Source organism: Alosa alosa, chromosome 3, assembly GCF_017589495.1.
Source record: "Alosa alosa isolate M-15738 ecotype Scorff River chromosome 3, AALO_Geno_1.1, whole genome shotgun sequence".
Classification (NCBI taxonomy): domain Eukaryota; kingdom Metazoa; phylum Chordata; class Actinopteri; order Clupeiformes; family Clupeidae; genus Alosa; species Alosa alosa.
Genome location: NC_063191.1, coordinates 8,209,181 through 8,228,191, shown reverse-complemented (window position 1 = coordinate 8,228,191; position 19,011 = coordinate 8,209,181). Strand labels below are relative to the sequence as shown.

Below are 19,011 nucleotides of genomic sequence, written 5' to 3'. Positions count from 1 at the left end.
CCACCTGTGGACCATCAGACGTGCAAGTAACGACCATTCAAATGGAAGTCCCTCCCACAATCCTTTATTATTCTTATTTGCATTCCGCTCCCTGCAGCTGATTGGTTAGCTTTAGATCCTAGTAGCTATTGGGGCAGACAAAGGGACTATATGAACACAACACACTGGGGACTCAAAATTTAAGTCACATTTTAAGGAAGACATTGGGATGCACTGATACTATAAATATTTGCCCATTTATTCTTGTATTTAAGGACTTTTTGATGTGAATAGTGTACTTTTGCAAAAAGAACCAAAGTCTGAAATGGCAGGACCTGTTGGATCATCAGACCAGCTCACAGCAGTGAAGAAGGAGAGTGAAGAAGAAGAATGTGATTTCCTACAAGAGTATCTGTTTAGAACTCAGAAACAGAAAGAAGAGCCTGGACTGGATCATGAATCTAAGACTGAAATATTCATGTCACCATCTGAGGAAATTAAAAAGGAAGAAATATCTGATTTAATGGAATACAATCACATAGATCCTTTTCCAAAAGGTGAGATTTCAACAGTTTGTATTATGATTATGATTTAAAATAATGATAATTACAAAGTGACACTATATCAACAACGCCTGATTTAGATATTCTGAAAATCACATAACGAGTTTCTTTATCTCTAATGCTGTAGGAGACATTCAAATGATCCATGCTAACAAAAGCGTGCACTCTGAGGAACAGCAAAACAAAGAGAGTAATAATCGCTCTTGCCAGACAACTAGAGAGAAACAGCATGAATTCCAGTGTTCGGGAACGTTGGATGAACTCCCTGCTGTTGTATTTGGACAAAAGTCTGCTCTCAGAAAACACCAGAAAATCCACAAAGGAGAGAAAACACATCAGTGTTCTCAATGTCAAAAAACCTTTGCTAAAATATCTGTCCTGAAGGTTCATGAGATGATCCATACTGGGGAAAAGCCACATCAATGTTCTCAGTGTGGAAAAAAGTTTACTCATAAGTCTACGCTCAAAAATCATCAGATGATTCATACTGGAGAAAAGCCATATCAGTGTACTACATGCGAAAAGAGATTCACAACCAATTCGGCTCTCAAGATACACCAGAGAATCCACACAGGAGAAAAACCATATCAATGCACTACATGTGGGAAGAGTTTCAGGACCAGTTCGGATCTCAATAGTCACCAGAGAATCCACAGAGGAGAAAAACCATATCAATGCACTACATGTGGGAAGAGTTTCAGGAGGAGATCAGAACTCACAAACCATCAAGTCATACACTCTAAGGAAAAGCCACATCGGTGTTATCAATGTGGAATGGCTTTTTGTTTAAAACGTCTACTTAAAAGACACCAAATAATACATTTAGTAGAAAAGTCATATTAGTGTACTACATGTGGCAAGTGTTCCCGGACTTCACCATTCATCAACACCAACATCACACATCAGTGCTCTCAGTGTGAAAAGGCCTTTGTTAAATCCTCACATCTGAAGGTACACCACAGGATCCATAGTGGGTTAATGGCCTTTGTTCTTAGTGTAGAAATATTTTCAGCCAATAGAGTAATCTGAAGAAACACCTGAAGACCCATACTGGACAGAAACTATAACATTGTCCTACCTGTGGGTAGTTGTTGAGGAGCACCAAAGGACTTGGTAGCGATTAAATCAGATATGAAAGTGTAAGGTCTTTACTCATAGGTCTAATATCTCAAGACATCTGCAGGGTGGGTTTGAGAACTATCACTTTTTGTTTTCTATACAAATATACAAATATGAATGTTTCCTAATTATGTGGTACTGCTGGATATTGATATTTGGGTGCAATTTAATTTTCTTAATGTTGCTTCTATGTTATTGCCCTTTTGTACATTGATGGAGTCATTAAATCATTGGCATGGTATTGCCACAGCCCTAAACCTTTATGTCCATGTCTGTCTGTATGCTGCCATACTTCAGTAAATATAATGGTCCAGATTAGCTGCAAGCTGCATATGTGCTATCAAACAGTGGGGTGCACTTACAGAAATATACATATTTTTGTTAGTAGAAATAATAAACCATATTAATTAAAGCAAAATTTTAAATATAAATACACACAACAAATACAGTATGGAATGTGTTCAGAAAGATTGGAGGTTTTCTTTATTTGACCAACCCTTGTAATCTTTAAGTTCCCACCTCCAATTGACCCCTTTGTGTTTGTCCAGTTTGGGGTATGGCCAAGCCACTGAGCCCCATCACATGCGTAAAGAGTGCTCATGCATATGGAATGTGTTCTCATGGTCCTTTGTCTTTATGATTTGCATTCTAATAGCCCCTGCAGCTGATTGGTTAGGTGTGAATCCAGGAGGCTAATGGTACAGGGAGTATCATATTAGCACCACAGAGTGGAGTTGGAATATTGAAGTCACATCTTAAGGGAGACACTCTGATGCCATGGAAGTATATTAGTAGTAATTTATATTGCATTCTTAAAAATATACAGTGTATACAGAAAATATTCACTAGGGACCCAATGGTCACTATGAATGAGATCTGGAGTTCCTTTGAGAGGATGAGAGAAGCGTAAAGAAGGACTAACATCAGTGCAGCTCTCCACCAATCAGGCCTTTATGGTAGAGTGGACAGATGGAAACCATTTTTGCCAGGAGTTTGACAAAAAACCTGAATGACTCCCAGACCATGAAAAGTAAAATATTCTGGTCTAATGAAACATAGACTGAAATATTTGGCCACAATTCCCAACTGCGTGTGTGGAAGAAACCAGACACTGAGCTGCACTGATGTTTGTCCTTCTGCTTTACACTGCTCTCATCTTCTCAAAGGAACTCTAGATCTCACTGATAGAAGTAGGATGCACCAGAGCTTAATGGCAAGTGTCAATACTTAGGGTGTGAATACTTATGTGAATGGGATATATCAGTCTTTAGATATACATTTCAAAACCCTTGCTTTTTAGAGGGTATTGGAGTATTGTGTGTAGATTGGTGAGAAAAATAATAAGAATTACATCCATTTTAAGATGAGTCTGAAACAACAAAATGTGGAAAAAGTGAAGCGATGTGAATACTTTCCTTATGCACTGTATAAACATGGAAACATTCTACCAAAACTATACACTCAACAGCCAAATCAAACCACATACAAATAGAAAAGTCTACAGATTTAACTAAACGGTAAATGTCTGGAATTGTGGTGGAATTGTGATATTACACACTCTGCCACACCAACATACACAATTGAAGTTCAAGACATGTCATATCTACTTATATCTAGGAGAAAAAAACACATTAGAAAAGGTCACATGCCACATCAGTGTTCTGAATGTGGAAAGGTATTTATTCAAAAGTGTAATCTCAGAGAACACCAGAGAATTCACACAGGAGAAAAGCCACATCAGTGTTCTGAATGTGGAAAACCTATAGCAGAAAGTATAATCTCATGAAGCATCAGATGATCCATATTGGAGGAAAGCCACATCAGTGTTCTGAATGTGGAAAACCTATAGCAGAAAGTATAATCTCATGAAGCATCAGATGATCCATATTGGAGGAAAGCCACATCAGTGTTCTGAATGTGGAAAACCTATAGCAGAAAGTATAATCTCATGAAGCATCAGATGATCCATATTGGAGGAAAGCCACATCAGTGTTCTGAATGTGGAAAACACTTTGGTCAAATGTCTGATCTCAAGAAGCATCAAAGGATTCATTCTGGAGAAAAGCCACATGAGTGTTCTGAATGTGGAAAACCTATAGCAGAAAGTATAATCTCATGAAGCATCAGATGATCCATATTGGAGGAAAGCAACTGTCTGATCTCAAGGATCATCAAATGATCCATACCGGAGAAAAGCCACATCAGTGTTCTGAATGTGGAAAAACCTATAGCAGAAAGTATAATCTCATGAAGCATCAGATGATCCATATTGGAGGAAAGCCACATCAGTGTTCTGAATGTGGAAAACACTTTGGTCAAATGTCTGATCTCAAGAAGCATCAAAGGATTCATTCTGGAGAAAAGCCACATCAGTGTTCTCAGTGTGGAAAATATTTTGCTCGAAAGGCTTATCTCAAGATACATCAGAGGATCCATACCGGAGAAAGGCCACATGAGTGTTCTGAATGTGGAAAGGTATTTATTCAAAAGTGTAATCTCAGAGAACACCAGAGAATTCACACAGGAGAAAAGCCACATGAGTGTTCTGAATGTGGAATGGCATTTGGACAAAAGTCTGCTCTAAGAACACACCAGATAAGCCACACAGGTGAAAAAACCCATCAGTGTTCTCAATGTCAAAAAACCTTTGCTCAAATATCTAATCTGAAGGCACATGAGATGATCCATACTGGAGAAAAGCCATATCAGTGTTCTCACTGTGGAAAGACCTTTACCCAAAAGGTTAATATGAAGAAACACCAGAAGATCCATTATGGGCAGAATCCGTAACTTTGCCATAAATGTGGGTAGATGTTCAAGAGTACCACAAAACTAGCAAGCCAGCGAGTCAGATGACACATACAGGAGACAAGTCACATCAGTGTTCTGTGTGGAAAAGCCTTTCCTCAACTCTTATCTCAAGGCACATCAGAGGAGCCATTCTGGAGAAAGAATACATCGGTGTTCTCGGTGTGGAAAGGCCTTTACACATCTATCTACTCTCACCAGGAAATTCATACATGAGAAAAAACATGCCATATCAGTATTTGGCAAGTGTCCCAGGACCAGTTTGAATCTCACCATTCATCAATTTGTTCATGCTGGGGAAAAGACACATCAGTGTTCTCAGTGTGGAAAGGCCTTTACTAAATCCTCTCATCTCAACGATCCATTGTGGGGAAAAGGCATGGCCTACTGGTTAGGGCTTCGGGCTTGTAACCGAAGGGTTGCCGGTTCGATCCCCCACTCAGTATGAAAAATGTGGGCAGCGGAAGTGGTTGAGCACTGCTCTCCCCTGCTCACATCCACGGCTGAAGTGTCCTTGAGCAAGGCACCTAACCCCTCACTGCTCCCCGAGCCCTGTAGCAGGCAGCTCACTGCTCTGGGTTAGTGTGTGCTTCACCTCCAGTGTTGCCACAGTTACCTTGAAAAAGTAATCTGATTACTGATTACTCCTTTAAAAAGTAACTTAGTTACTTTACTGATTACTTGATTTTAAAAGTAACTAAGTTAGATTACAAGTTACTTTATTAGTTACTTTCAGCAGCTGCCGACAACACCCCCACCGCCTCAACATAAAAATGATAACCAGTTTTGCCAATACTCACTATACTGGAAGTGCATTTTAACAGCAATGTATAGCAGACATCCCAACCTAACCTACTTAGATACTGAAATTCAGATGTTTGTTCAATAATGTCTAAGTACACCAAATAAGGGCCTATTGATAGAAATTGTTATAGTAAAATATGTAGATATTTGTAGATTTGTTTTTCATGTAGCCTTGGCAACTAGCCATCTTGTATAGGCCTGAGTAATATGCAAATTAAATTACACTTGTTAAACTCACCTCAACAAGTATTTTGCAATCATTTAACCCGCCGTGAGCAATGCTAAAGTCGCTGTTACAAACAGTTCAGTGTGCAAGACTATCATTATGTTTTATCTTTTGAGACAATTGGGTACACTTTTGTGTAGTCTGATGTGAAATGGGTCTTAAATGTTCCTTTTTGAGGGGCACTGACGCTGCCATGACGCTTCTGTTTCTAGATACACTGACTGAACTGATTAATTAAGTTTGGGAGAAAAGAGATATAAGCACACTTACACTGAAAACTGATTGGTTGATTTAGCCAAACAGACCAGGATGCTCTCTATCTTGGATGCTTCAGGCACAAACGCACCACTCCTCTCTCTCTCCCTCTCCGTTGTGTGCGTGTTAAACTCAGATGCACACGCGATTTGAAGTCCGGTCTGGCTTGCATGCTCTTGTTCGCTCTAGGTTCTAGGAGATTTTATGTAATTTGCGGGCGTCAAGCCGCTATCAATATGTGGGAGACTCCTAAAACTTCGGGAGACTTGGGATGTCTAGCTAGACAGCACTTTGTCGCCAGCACAGAATGTACAATGTACCTTAATGTTGTCATGTTTAGCTGACACAAACTCAAAGTAATGACTGATGAAATGTGCATCTCTCTGTCTCCCTCCATTGTTTACGTTTGTATCACTACGTGGTTTTACACGTGAATTGTGCTCATGCTGAAAACGTGAGCATAGCCTACATGACATTAATCCCCAAGACAAGAAGAAAGCAAAGAATATATCTTTTTATTAAGGAAAATTACAAAAATAGTAACGCACAGTAACTTAGATAAGTAACTTTAATCTGATTACTGGTTTGTAAATAGTAGCGCGTTAGATTACTCGTTACTGAAAAAAGTGGTCAAAATAGACTAACTAATAGTTACTGGCATCACTGTTCACCTCACTGTGTGTGTTCCACTAATTGGGATAAATAAACATTACATTACATTACATTTGGCTGACGCATTTTTAGCTAAAGCGACTAACAACATGGTAAACAGTTTTAAAGCAATCTCAACAATTTTAGGACAATTTAAAAAAACGGTAGAGTATAGTAAGAATAAGTGTATCAGTGAGTGCTGTTTTTAACAGATAGGTGTCAGTTCAAGACGGCTGGTGAGTGCTAGGATCAGCAAGACTTGTTGTAAGTGGTGCTATGAGAGGAGATGTTCTCTAAAGAGCCATATTGGACAGAATCTGTAACATTGCCCTACATGTGGGCAATATGAAGAGTACCACAGAACTTGGTACTGAGCAAATCAAAGTTGAAAGTGTATAAGGTCTTCACTCATAGGTCTAATATGAACAGATATCTGATGGGTGGGTTTGAGAACTATCACTTTTTTGTTTTCTATACAAATTATGAACATTTCCTAATTATGTGGTACTACTGGATATTGATATTGGGATGCATTTTAATTTTCTATGTTATTGCCCTTTTGTACATTGATGGAGTCATTAAATCATTGGCATGGTCTTGCCACAGCCCTAAACCTTTATGTCCATGTCTGTCTTTATGCTGCCATACTTAAGTATATAGAATGGTCCAGATTGGCTGCCTACAGGCAGCACATATGCTATCAAACAGTGGGCTACACTTAAAGAAATATACATTGTTTTTGTTAGTAGATATAATAAACCATATTAATTAAAAATGTAAAATATATATCTTACAATTTAAATACACCCAACAAATGCAGTATGGAATATGTTCAGAAAGATGGGAGGTTTTCTTCATTTGACCAACCCTTGTACTCTTTAAATTCCCACCTCCAATTGACCCCCATTGACCCCTTTGTGTTTGTCCAGTTTGGGGTATGGCCAAGCCACTGAGTAGTCTCTGAATGTGGAAAACAAGCGTGAAGCGTAAAGAAGGACTAACATCAGTGCAGCTCTCCACCAATCAGGCCTTTATGGTAGAGTGGACAGATGGAAGACATTTTTGCCAGGAGTTTGACAAAAAACCTGAATGACTCCCAGACCATGAAAAGTAAAATATTCTGGTCTAATGAAACATAGACTGAAATATTTGGCCACAATTCCCAACTGCGTGTGTGGAAGAAACCAGACACTGAGCTGCACTGATGTTTGTCCTTCTGCTTTACACTGCTCTCATCTTCTCAAAGGAACTCTAGATCTCACGGATAGAAGTAGGATGCACCAGAGCTTAATGGCAAGTGTCAACACTTAGGGTGTGAATACTTATGTGAATGGGATATATCAGTCCTTAGATATTCATTTCCAAACCCTTGCTTTTTAGAGGGTGTTGGAGTATTGTGTGTAGATTGGTGAGAAAAATATTAATAATTGAATCCATTTTAAGATGAGTCTGAAACAACATAATGTGGAAAAAGTGAAGCGATGTGAATACTTTCCTTATGCACTGTATAAACATGGAAACATTCTACCAAAACTATACACTCAACAGCCAAATCAAACCACATACAAATAGAAAAGTCTACAGATTTAACTATAAATGTTTAACGGTAAATGTCTGGAATTGTGGTGGAATTGTGATATTACACACTCTGCCTACACCAACATACACAGTTCAAGTTCAAGACATGTTATATCTACTTATATCTAGGAGAAAAAAACACATTAGAAAAGGTCACATGCAATAGAGAACCTGCGTTTCTTGAGCAGTACCCTCACACAGTCATTATATCAACATAGGGTCTATTTTTGGGTGATATCACCCCACCTACACACTACACACACACACACACAGTCACTGCTCCACTCCCCTCCCGCCCACACACACATCTTCACTGCCTCACATTTAATGTTAATACTACCTCTATCCTCATAGCAAGTTACACAATTAGAACACTTACTACAGTAATTGGGAAACTTATACACACTCATCATGTATGTACATGCAAACATACAGTATATGAAGCATTCAGGTGGAATAGAAGTTTTCAGCCAATCATAATCAAGGAACTACCCATTTTAGAATATAAGTTTTCTTCAGTTGACCATCCCACCACCACAACCAGTTCACACCTCCACCCCACCTCCACTGTCCTGCTTTGTGGAGTGTGTGCTATTTGAGTTATGGCCATGCCCACCTGTGGACCATCAGACGTGCAAGTAACGGCCATTCAAATGGAAGTCCCTCCCACAATCCTTTGTTATTCTTATTTGCATTCCAGCAGCTGATTGGTTAGCTTTAGATCCTAGTAGCTATTGGGGCAGACAAAGGGACTATATGAACACAACACACTGGGGCCTCAAAATTTAAGTCACATTTTAAGGAAGACATTGGGATGCACTGATGCTATCATTATTTGAATTGTTGATTTGAATACTTTTGCAAAAAGAACCAAAGTCTGAAATGGCAGGACCTGTTGGATCATCAGACCAGCTCACAGCAGTGAAGAAGGAGAGTGAAGAAGAAGAATGTGATGATTTCCTACAAGAGTATCTGTTTAGAACTCAGAAACAGAAAGAAGAGCCTGGACTGGATCATGAATCTAAGACTGAAATGTTCATGTCACCATCTGAGGAAATTAAAAAGGAAGAAATATCTGATTTAATGGAATACAATCACATAGATCCTTTTCCAAAAGGTGAGATTCTAAACAGTTTGTATTATGATTTAAAATAATGATAATAATTACAAAGTGACACTATATCAACAATGCCTGATTTAGATATTCTGAAAATCAGATAACGAGTTTCTTTATCTCTAATGTTGTAGGAGACATTCAAATGATCCATGCTAACAAAAGCGTGCACTCTGAGGAACAACAAAACAAAGAGTGTCATGAGCTCTTGTGGTGCCAGACAACTAGAGAGAAACAGAATGAATTCCAGTGTTCGGCAACGTTTGATGAACTCCCTACTGTTGCATATCAGCAACTGTCTGATCTCAAGGATCATCAGATGATCCATACTGTAGAAAAGCCACATCAGTGTTCTCAATGTGGAAAAGCCTTTACTTATAAATTTCATCTCAAGACACATCAGATGATCCATACTGGAGAAAAGCCACATCAGTGTTCTCAATGTGGAAAAGCCTTTACTCATAAATGGAATCTCAAGAGGCATCAGATGATTCATACTAGAGAAAAGCCATTTAAATGTTCTGAATGTGGAAAGGTATTTGGACAAAAGTCTAATCTCAGAAAACACCAGAAAATCCATAAAGGAGAGAAAACACATCAGTGTTCTGAATGTGGAAAGGTATTTGGACAAAAGTCTGCTCTCAGACAACACCAGAAAATCCACAAAGGAGAGAAAACACATCAGTGTTCTCAATGTCAAAAAACCTTTGCTCAAATATCTAATCTGAAGGCTCATGAGATGATCCATACTGGGGAAAAGCCACATCAATGTTCTCAGTGTGGAAAAAAGTTTCGTCAAATGTATAATCTCAAAAATCATCAGATGATTCATACTGGAGAAAAGCCATATCAGTGTACTACATGCGAAAAGAGATTCGCAACCAATTCGGCTCTCAAGATACACCAGAGAATCCACAGAGGAGAAAAACCATATCAATGCACTACATGTGGGAAGAGTTTCAAGAGGAGATCAGAACTCACAAACCATCAAGTCATACACTCGGTGTTATCAATGTGGAGTGGCTTTTTGTCTAAAAAGTCTACTTAAAAGACACCAAATAATACATTTTGTAGAAAAGTCATATTGGTGTACTACATGTGGCAAGTGTTCCAGGGCCAGTTCGGATTTCACCATTCATCAACACCAACATCACACATCAGTGCTCTCAGTGTGAAAAGGCCTTTGTTAAATCCTCACATATCAAGGTACGCCACAGGCTCCATAGTGGGTTAATAGCCTTTGTTCTCAGTGTAGAAATATTTTCAGCCAATAGAGTAATCTGAAGAAACACCTGAAGACCCATACTGGACAGAAACTATAACATTGCCCTACCTGTGGGTAGTTGTTGAGGAGCACCACAGGACTTGGTGGTGATTAAATCAGATATGAAAGTGTATAAGGTCTTTACTCATAGGTCTAATATCTCCAGACATCTGCAGGGTGGGTTTGAGATCTATCACTTTTTGTTTTCTATACAAATTATGAATGTTTCCTAATTATGTGGTACTACTGGATATTGATATTGGGGTGCATTTGAATTTTCTTAATGCTGCTTCTATGTTATTGCACTTTTGTACATTGATGGAGTCATTAAATCATTGGCACGCTATTGCCACAGCCCTAAACCTTTATGTCCATGTCTGTCTGTATGCTGCCATACTTCAGTAAATATAATGGTCCAGATTAGCTGCAAGCTGCATATGTGCTATCAAACAGTGGGGTACATTTACAGAAATATACATATTTTTTGTTAGTAGAAATAATAAACCATATTAATTAAAACAATATCTTAAATATAAATACACTCAACAAATACAGTATGGAATGTGTTCAGAAAGATTGGAGGTTTTCTTTATTTGACCATCCCTTGTAATCTTTAAATTCCCACCTCCAATTGACCCCTTTGTGTTTGTCCAGTTTGGGGTATGGCCAAGCCACTGAGCCCCATCAGATGCGTAAAGAGTGCTCATGCATATGGAATGTGTTCTCATGGTCCTTTGTCTTTATGATTTGCATTCTAATAGCCCCTGCAGCTGATTGGTTAGGTGTGAATCCAGGAGGCTAATGGTACAGGAAGTATCATATTAGCACCACAGAGTGGAGTTGGAATATTGAAGTCACATCTTAAGGGAGACACTCTGATGCCATGGAAGTATATTAGTAGTAATTTATATTGCATTCTTAAAAATATACAGTGTATACAGAAAATATTCACTAGGGACCCAATGGTCACTATGAATGAGATCTGGAGTTCCTTTGAGAAGATGAGAGAAGCGTAAAGAAGGACTAACATCAGTGCAGCTCTCCACCAATCAGGCCTTTATGGTAGAGTGGACAGATGGAAACCATTTTTGCCAGGAGTGACAAAAACCTGAATGACTCTCAGACCATGAAAAGTAAAATATTCTGGTCTAATGAAACATAGACTGAAATATTTGGCCACAATTCCCAACTGCGTGTGTGGAAGAAACCAGGCACTGAGCTGCACTGATGTTTGTCCTTCTGCTTTAGATAGATAGATAGATACTTTATTAATCCCCAGGGGAAATTCAAGTACAATTCAATTACACATCTCTCATCTTCTCAAAGGAACTCTACATCTCACTGATAGAAGTAGGATGCACCAGAGCTTAATGCAGGGGTGGGCAAACTTTTTGGCTCAAGGGCCACATTGGGTTTTGAAAATTGGCCGGCGGGCCGCACAACCACTCCCCCCGCCCCCCGACACACGCATAAAAAAATACATTTTTTATAGCCTATAATTTAGTATGAAAAGTATTTGTTTTAAAATACTGCTAATTTGTTTTAAAAATACTGCTAATTGTATGCTGTTTAACAAATGTATAAATTGTGCACTGTCGCTTTAAGACAGTCGCTTTAATTCACGTTTATTTCTCAATGATCGTCTGCCTGCTCCGCTGTGGCTAGTGCTGTACCTACGGCTGGGCCCTCTCACAGTTTTTAAATGGTCAGTAGTGGGAACTACTGTTGCCTTCATGATTTCCTTTTAAAACGTTCTTATAAGAAGGAGATATCAATTTTCAACAATCACAAGCCAGCTGGAACCTGCGGCTCTCTCTCCCTCTCGTGAGTGCAGACGCGTTCCCAATTAAATGGATTGCATAATGTTCACGTTAGATCTGCTGCAAAAGAGATAACTAAGAGTTAACTTAGTTTAACATGATATTATCTCTATTTAACATGATGTTTTGACATTGACATTGTAAACGTTATCTAAGGGGACTTAAAAGCAGTTTGCAGTAAAGCTAACCAACGTCGTCTCTATCGCAGGAATATTTGCCCACCCCTGGCTTAATGGCAAGTGTCAATACTTAGGGTGTGAATACTTATGTGAATGGGATATATCAGTCCTTAGATATACATTTCCAAACCCTTGCTTTTAAGAGGGTGTTCGAGTATTGTGTGTAGATTGGTGAGAAAAATAATAATAATTGAATCCATTTTAAGATGAGTCCGAAACAACATAATGTGGAAAAAGTGAAGTGCTGTGAATACTTTCCTTATGCACTGTATAAACATGGAAACATTCTACCAAAACTATACACTCAACAGCCAAATCAAACCACATACAAATAGAAAAGTCTACAGATTTAACTAAACGGTAAATGTCTGGAATTGTGGTAGAATTGTGATATTACACACTCTGCCTACACCAACATACACAGTTCCAGTTCAAGACATGTTATATCTACTTATATCTAGGAGAAAAAAACACATTAGAAAAGGTCACATGCAATAGAGAACCTGCGTTTCTTGAGCAGTACCCTCACACAGTCATTATATCAACATAGGGTCTATTTTTGGGTGATATCAAGTGTAAACCTTCATTTGGGTGTTAATTTGTAAGTGCAGTAAATGTCTAGAATTCTGGTGCAGACATAACACTCTGCCTCACATTTAATGTTAATGCTACCTCTATCCTCATAGCAAGTTACACAATTAGAACACTTACTACAGTAATTGGGAAACTTACTCATCATGTATGTACATGCAGACATACAGTATATGAAACATTCAGGTGAAATAGAAGTTTTCAGCCAATCATAATCAAGTCACTACCCATTTTAGAATATAAGTTTCCTTCAGTTGACCATCCCACCACCACAACCAGTTCACACCTCCACTGTCCAGCTTTGTGGAGTGTGTGCTATTTGAGTTATGGCCATGCCCACCTGTGGATCATCAGACGTGCAAGTAACGACCATTCAAATGGAAGTCCCTCCCACAATCCTTTGTTATTCTTATTTGCATTCCAGCCCCTACAGCTGATTGGTTAGCTTTAGATCCTAGTAGCTATTGGGGCAGACAAAGGGACTATATGAACACAACACACTGGGGACTCAAAATTTACGTCACATTTTAAGGAAGACATTGGGATGCACTGATACTATAAATAATTGCCCATTTCTAATTGTATTTAAGGACTTTTTGATGTGAATAGTGTACTTTTGCAAAAAAGAACCAAAGTCTGAAATGGCAGGACCTGTTGGATCATCAGACCAGCTCACAGCAGTGAAGAAGGAGAGTGAAGAAGAAGAATGTGATGATTTCCTACAAGAGTATCTGTTTAGAACTCAGAAACAGAAAGAAGAGCCTGGACTGGATCATGAATCTAAGACTGAAATATTCATGTCACCATCTGAGGAAATTAAAAAGGAAGAAATATCTGATTTGATGGAATACAATCACACAGATTCTTTTCCAAAAGGTGAGATTCTAAAGAGTTTGTATTTTGATTTAAAATAATGATAATAATTACAAAGTGACACTATATCAACAACGCCAGATTTAGATATTCTGAAAATCACATAACGAGTTTCTTTATCTCTAATGTTGTAGGAAACATTCAAATGATCCATGCTAACAAAAGCGTGCACTCTGAGGAACAGCAAAACAAAGAGAGTAATAATCCCTCTTGCCAGACAACTAGAGAGAAACAGCATGAATTCCAGTGTTCGGGAACGTTGGATGAACTCCCTGCTGTTGTATTTGGACAAAAGTCTGCTCTCAGAAAACACCAGAAAATCCACAAAGGAGAGAAAACACATCAGTGTTCTCAATGTCAAAAAAACTTTGCTAAAATATCTGTCCTGAAGGTTCATGAGATGATCCATACTGGGGAAAAGCCACATCAATGTTCTCAGTGTGGAAAAAAGTTTAAGTCTACGCTCAAAAATCATCAGATGATTCATACTGGAGAAAAACCACATCAGTGTCCTCAATGTGGAAAAACCTCTCGTACCATGTCTGCTCTCAAGAAGCATCAATTGATCCATACTGGAGAAAAGCCATATCAGTGTACTACATGTGAAAAGAGATTCAGAACCAATTCGTCTCTCAAGAAACATCAGAGAATCCACACAGGAGAAAAAACATATCAATGCACTACATGTGGGGAGAGTTTCAGTACCAGTTCGGACCTCAATAGTCACCAGAGAATCCACAGAGGAGAAAAAACATATCAATGCACTACATGTGGGAAGAGTTTCAAGAGGAGATCACAACTCACCAACCATCAAGTCATACACTCTGAGGAAAAGCCACATCGGTGTTATCAATGTGGAATGGCTTTTTGTTTAAAAAGTCTACTTAGAAGACACCAAATGAAACATTTTGTAGAAAAGTCATATTAGTGTACTAGGCCTACATGTGGCAAGTGTTCCAGGACCAGTTCAGGTTTCCCCATTCGTCAACACCAACATCACACATCAGTGCTGATGTGTGATGTTGTGTGTGAAAAGGCATTTGTTAAAACCTTTTAATTAAACTTTTTAATTGCCTCACAAACCCTTCTTCAGTGTGAAAAATGGCAATTTCCATTGGAATGGAATGGAAATTACCGTTTTTCACACTGAGGAAGGGCATCAGCAGGCAATCAAAAAGTAAACAAAACTGTTGAGTGCTTGCTTTATTGATTCTACAAAGTCTTTGATTTATTATGAAGAAAGTTTAAGCACCCAGTTGAAGTGCTGTAGGGTGTTGAGCCTGCTTCCTTATTTCTTTGTTAAATCCTCACATCTCAAGGTACACCACAGGATCCATAGTTGTTTTAAAGCCTTTGTTCTCAGTATAGAAATACTTTCAGCCAATAGAGTAATCTGAAGAAACACCTTAAGACCCATACTGGACAGGTAGTTGTTGAGGAGCACCACAGGACTTGGTGGTGATTAAATCAGATATGAAAGTGAAAGGTCTTTATTCATAGGTCTAATATCTACAGACATCTGCAGGGTGGGTTTGAGAACTATCACTTTTTGTTTTCTATACAAATTACATGAATGTTTCCTAATTATGTGGTACTACTGGATGAGCATATATTAATATTGGAATGGATGCATTTTCATTTTTCTTAATGTTGCTTCTATGTTATTTTTGTACATTGATGGAATCATTAAATCATTGGCATGGTATTGCCACAGCCCTAACTTTTATGTCCATGTCTGTCTTTATGCTGCCATACTTAAGTAAATATAATGGTCCAGATTGGCTGCCTACAGGCAGCACATATGCTATCAAACAGTGGGCTACCCTTACAGAAATATACATATTTTTTTGTTAGTAGAAATAATAAACCATATTCATTAAAACAATATCTTAAATATAAATACACACAACAAAAACAGTATTGTTGTACAGTAAACAAAACAAAAAACAAAGAGTGTAATAATTGCTCTTGCCAGACAACTATGGAATGGTATGGTATGGAATGGTATGGCATGGAATGGAATGTATTCAGAAAGATGGGAGGTTTTCTTCAGTTGACCAACCCTTGTACTCTTTAAGTTCCCACCTCCAATTGACCACCATTGACCCTTTGTGTTTGTCCAGTTTGGGGTATGGCCAAGCCACTGAGTAGTCAAGTCATTTTAAGCCAAATTAGGGGTCAACGTTGAACAAATTGCAACCGAAGAAAACTTAACTGATTATGTATCCTCAATATGTCCTGATTAAGGGGGGAAAAGCCTGGAAGAATCCCAATAGGGGAAAGTTTAGAAAAGTCTTGGAAAATGATGGACTGATACTTTAGTGTGATATACTGTATATGTTTCAGTGACCTCTAAATCAGATTAAACACCAAAACCACTTTCCTAGGCTGAATAATGCTTAACTATGTGTTTGTACAGCTTGAACATTGTGGAATACTTATATGCAAAAACACACTGGCTCTATTTAAAGAGTCAACAACCATTTCCATTGATTCAAAGGGCCAACATGTAAAAATAGACCCCAATTTTGCAACAAATCAGTCTGAAATAAGCCAAAGAAATTCACTCTTTGAAAATAAAAGAATGTTCCTCAACAATGCAAGATTCTAAAATTCCATGTCAAGTTAGATGGGGTCAGATATTTTTTAGAATGTGTATTCTACAACATTCTAATTACAGTTTTGTCAGTATTTGCTGAAGAATAATGCATTAAACAACCCTCCTTTTAGCATATTTCCACCAACTGGATTTTCATGGTCTTTTACTATGGTGTTTAGATCACCAATTGAAATATAAAAATGTGAAAATAAATTCTGTTGCAATTAGTTTTGGGTCAGACCTTACTTTGCCTGACTATTAGCTCTGTTGTGGTATTTATACAAATAAGCTATACGTAATTACATTATGCCCTGTTTGCCCATGTTAACAAACAAAAACAAAAAGTTGTAATACATATAATACATTTTTTGTTTGTCTTGATGTAAGTAATCAACTCAGTCATTTTCAAAGTGATATGTGAAGGCTAATTTTTTTTCCCCCTATTCGCGTGAGAAAAATACTGAATAGGCGCATAGGGCATATTTAGGTCTTTTTCTAAACTTTCCCCTATTGGGATTCTTCGGGGCTTTTTTTCCCTTACTCAGGAGATATTGAGGATACAAAATCAGTTAAGTTTGCTTCTGTTGCAATTTGTTCAACCTTTTTTCATAAAATGACTAGACTATGAGACCCATCACATGCGTTAAGAGTGCTCATGCCTATGGAATGTGTTCTCATGGTCCTTTGTCTTTATGATTTGCATTCTAATAGCCCCTGCAGCTGATTGGTTAGGTGTGAATCCAGGAGGCTAATGGTACAGGGAGTATCATATTAGCACCACAGAGTGGAGTTGGAATATTGAAGTCACATCATAAGGGAGACACTCTGATGCCATGGAAGTATATTAGTAGTAATTTAAATTGCATTCTTAAAAATATACAGTGTATACAGAAAATATTCACAAGGACCCAATGGTCACTATGAAAGAGTCGGAAACAACATAATGTGGAAAAAGTGAAGCGCTGTGAATACTTTCCTTATGCACTGTATAAACATGGAAACATTCTACCAAAACTATACACTCAACAGCCAAATCAAACCACATACAAATAGAAAAGTCTACAGATTTAACTAAACGGTAAATGTCTGGAATTGTGGTGGAATTGTGATATTACACACTCTGCCTACACCAACATACACAGTTCAAGTTCAAGACATGACATATCTGCTTATATCTAGGAGAAAAAAACACATTAGAAAAGGTCACATGCAAATAGAGAACCTGCGTTTCTTGAGCAGTACCCTCATACAGTCATTATATCAACATAGGGTCTATTTTTGGGTGATATCACCCCACCTACACACTACACACACACACACACAGTCACTGCTCCACTCCCTCCCTACACACACATCTTCACTGTCATCACTGTCATCACATACATACATACATCATACAGTTTCATCAGGGAAGCTTCTTGCACACATCCCCAACAAGTCCCTGCCCCCTGCCCCCCAATACACAGCACATTTGTCTCATGAGGAAGCTTCCCCAACACACATATTGCACACTGCCCTCTCCCCACATACACAGCACACTATCCCATCTCCCCTGTCATCCCCCCAACATACACACCAAGACCCCTGGCAGTTGGGTTAGCCCCTTGAGCCGTGGATCTGCCCAAGGTTTCTTCCTTGGTAAGGGAGTTTTTCCTTGCCCCTGTTGCTCTTGGGTGCTCCTTGTTGGTGCCCCCACCCAATCCCAATACTCCCCCACCTTTTTTATGCAGCCCTTGCCACTTAATCTACTAAACCCCTCTTCTACTGCACTCTTTACCCCCCCCCCCATTAATGCACAAATAGGCTGACACCAGACATAATTTCACTGCATTTCTTACTTCAAGTAACTATATGCATGTGACAATAAACTTCCTTGTATCCTTATATCCTTGTATATCAAGTGTAAACCTTCATTTGGGTGTTAATTTGTAAGTGCAGTAAATGTCTAGAATTCTGCCTCACATTTAATGTTAATGCTACCTCTATCCTCATAGCAAGTTACACAATTAGAACACTTACTACAGTAATTGGGAAACTTACTCATCATGTATGTACATGCAAACATACAGTATATGAAGCATTCAGGTGGAATAGAAGTTTTCAGCCAATCATAATCAAGGAACTACTTTAGAATATAAGTTTTCTTCAGTTGACCATCCCACCACCACAACCAGTTCACACCTCCACCCCACCTCCACTGTCCTGCTTTGTGGAGTGTGTGCTATTTGAGTTATGGCCATGTCCACCTGTGGACCATCAGACGTGCAAGTAACGACCATTCAAATGGAAGTCCCTCCCACAATCCTTTGTTATTCTTATTTGCATTCCAGCCCCTACAGCTGATTGGTTAGCTTTGAATTGAGAAGCTAATGGGGCAGACAAAGGGACTATATGAACACAACAGACTGGGCTTCAATATTGAAGTCACATTTTAAGGAAGACACTGGGATGCACTGATGCTATCATTATTTGAATTTTTGATGTGAATACTTTTGCAAAAAGAACCAAAGTCTGAAATGGCAGGACCTGTTGTATCATCAAACGAGCTCACTGCAGTGAAGAAGGAGAGTGAAGAAGAAGAATGTGAT

General features: G+C 38.5%; 2 protein-coding genes across 2 annotated transcripts; both read left to right on the top strand.

The window, feature by feature from the left end:
* Window positions 1-304: 304 nt before the first annotated feature.
* Window positions 305-4,451, top strand: LOC125292324 (zinc finger protein OZF-like). The gene is made up of 4 exons (XM_048239542.1): window positions 305-536; window positions 670-1,271; window positions 3,622-3,766; window positions 3,805-4,451. The coding sequence occupies exons 1-4, from the start codon at window positions 305-307 to the stop codon at window positions 4,449-4,451; spliced, it is 1,626 nt and encodes a 541-aa protein (XP_048095499.1).
* An 11-nt stretch (window positions 4,452-4,462) lies between these two features.
* LOC125292323 (zinc finger protein 84-like) lies at window positions 4,463-14,752 on the top strand. The gene is made up of 4 exons (XM_048239541.1): window positions 4,463-4,482; window positions 4,671-4,808; window positions 9,389-10,100; window positions 14,120-14,752. Exons 1-4 carry the CDS (start codon window positions 4,463-4,465, stop codon window positions 14,750-14,752), a joined length of 1,503 nt encoding a protein of 500 aa, XP_048095498.1.
* The last annotated feature ends 4,259 nt before the right edge of the window (window positions 14,753-19,011 follow it).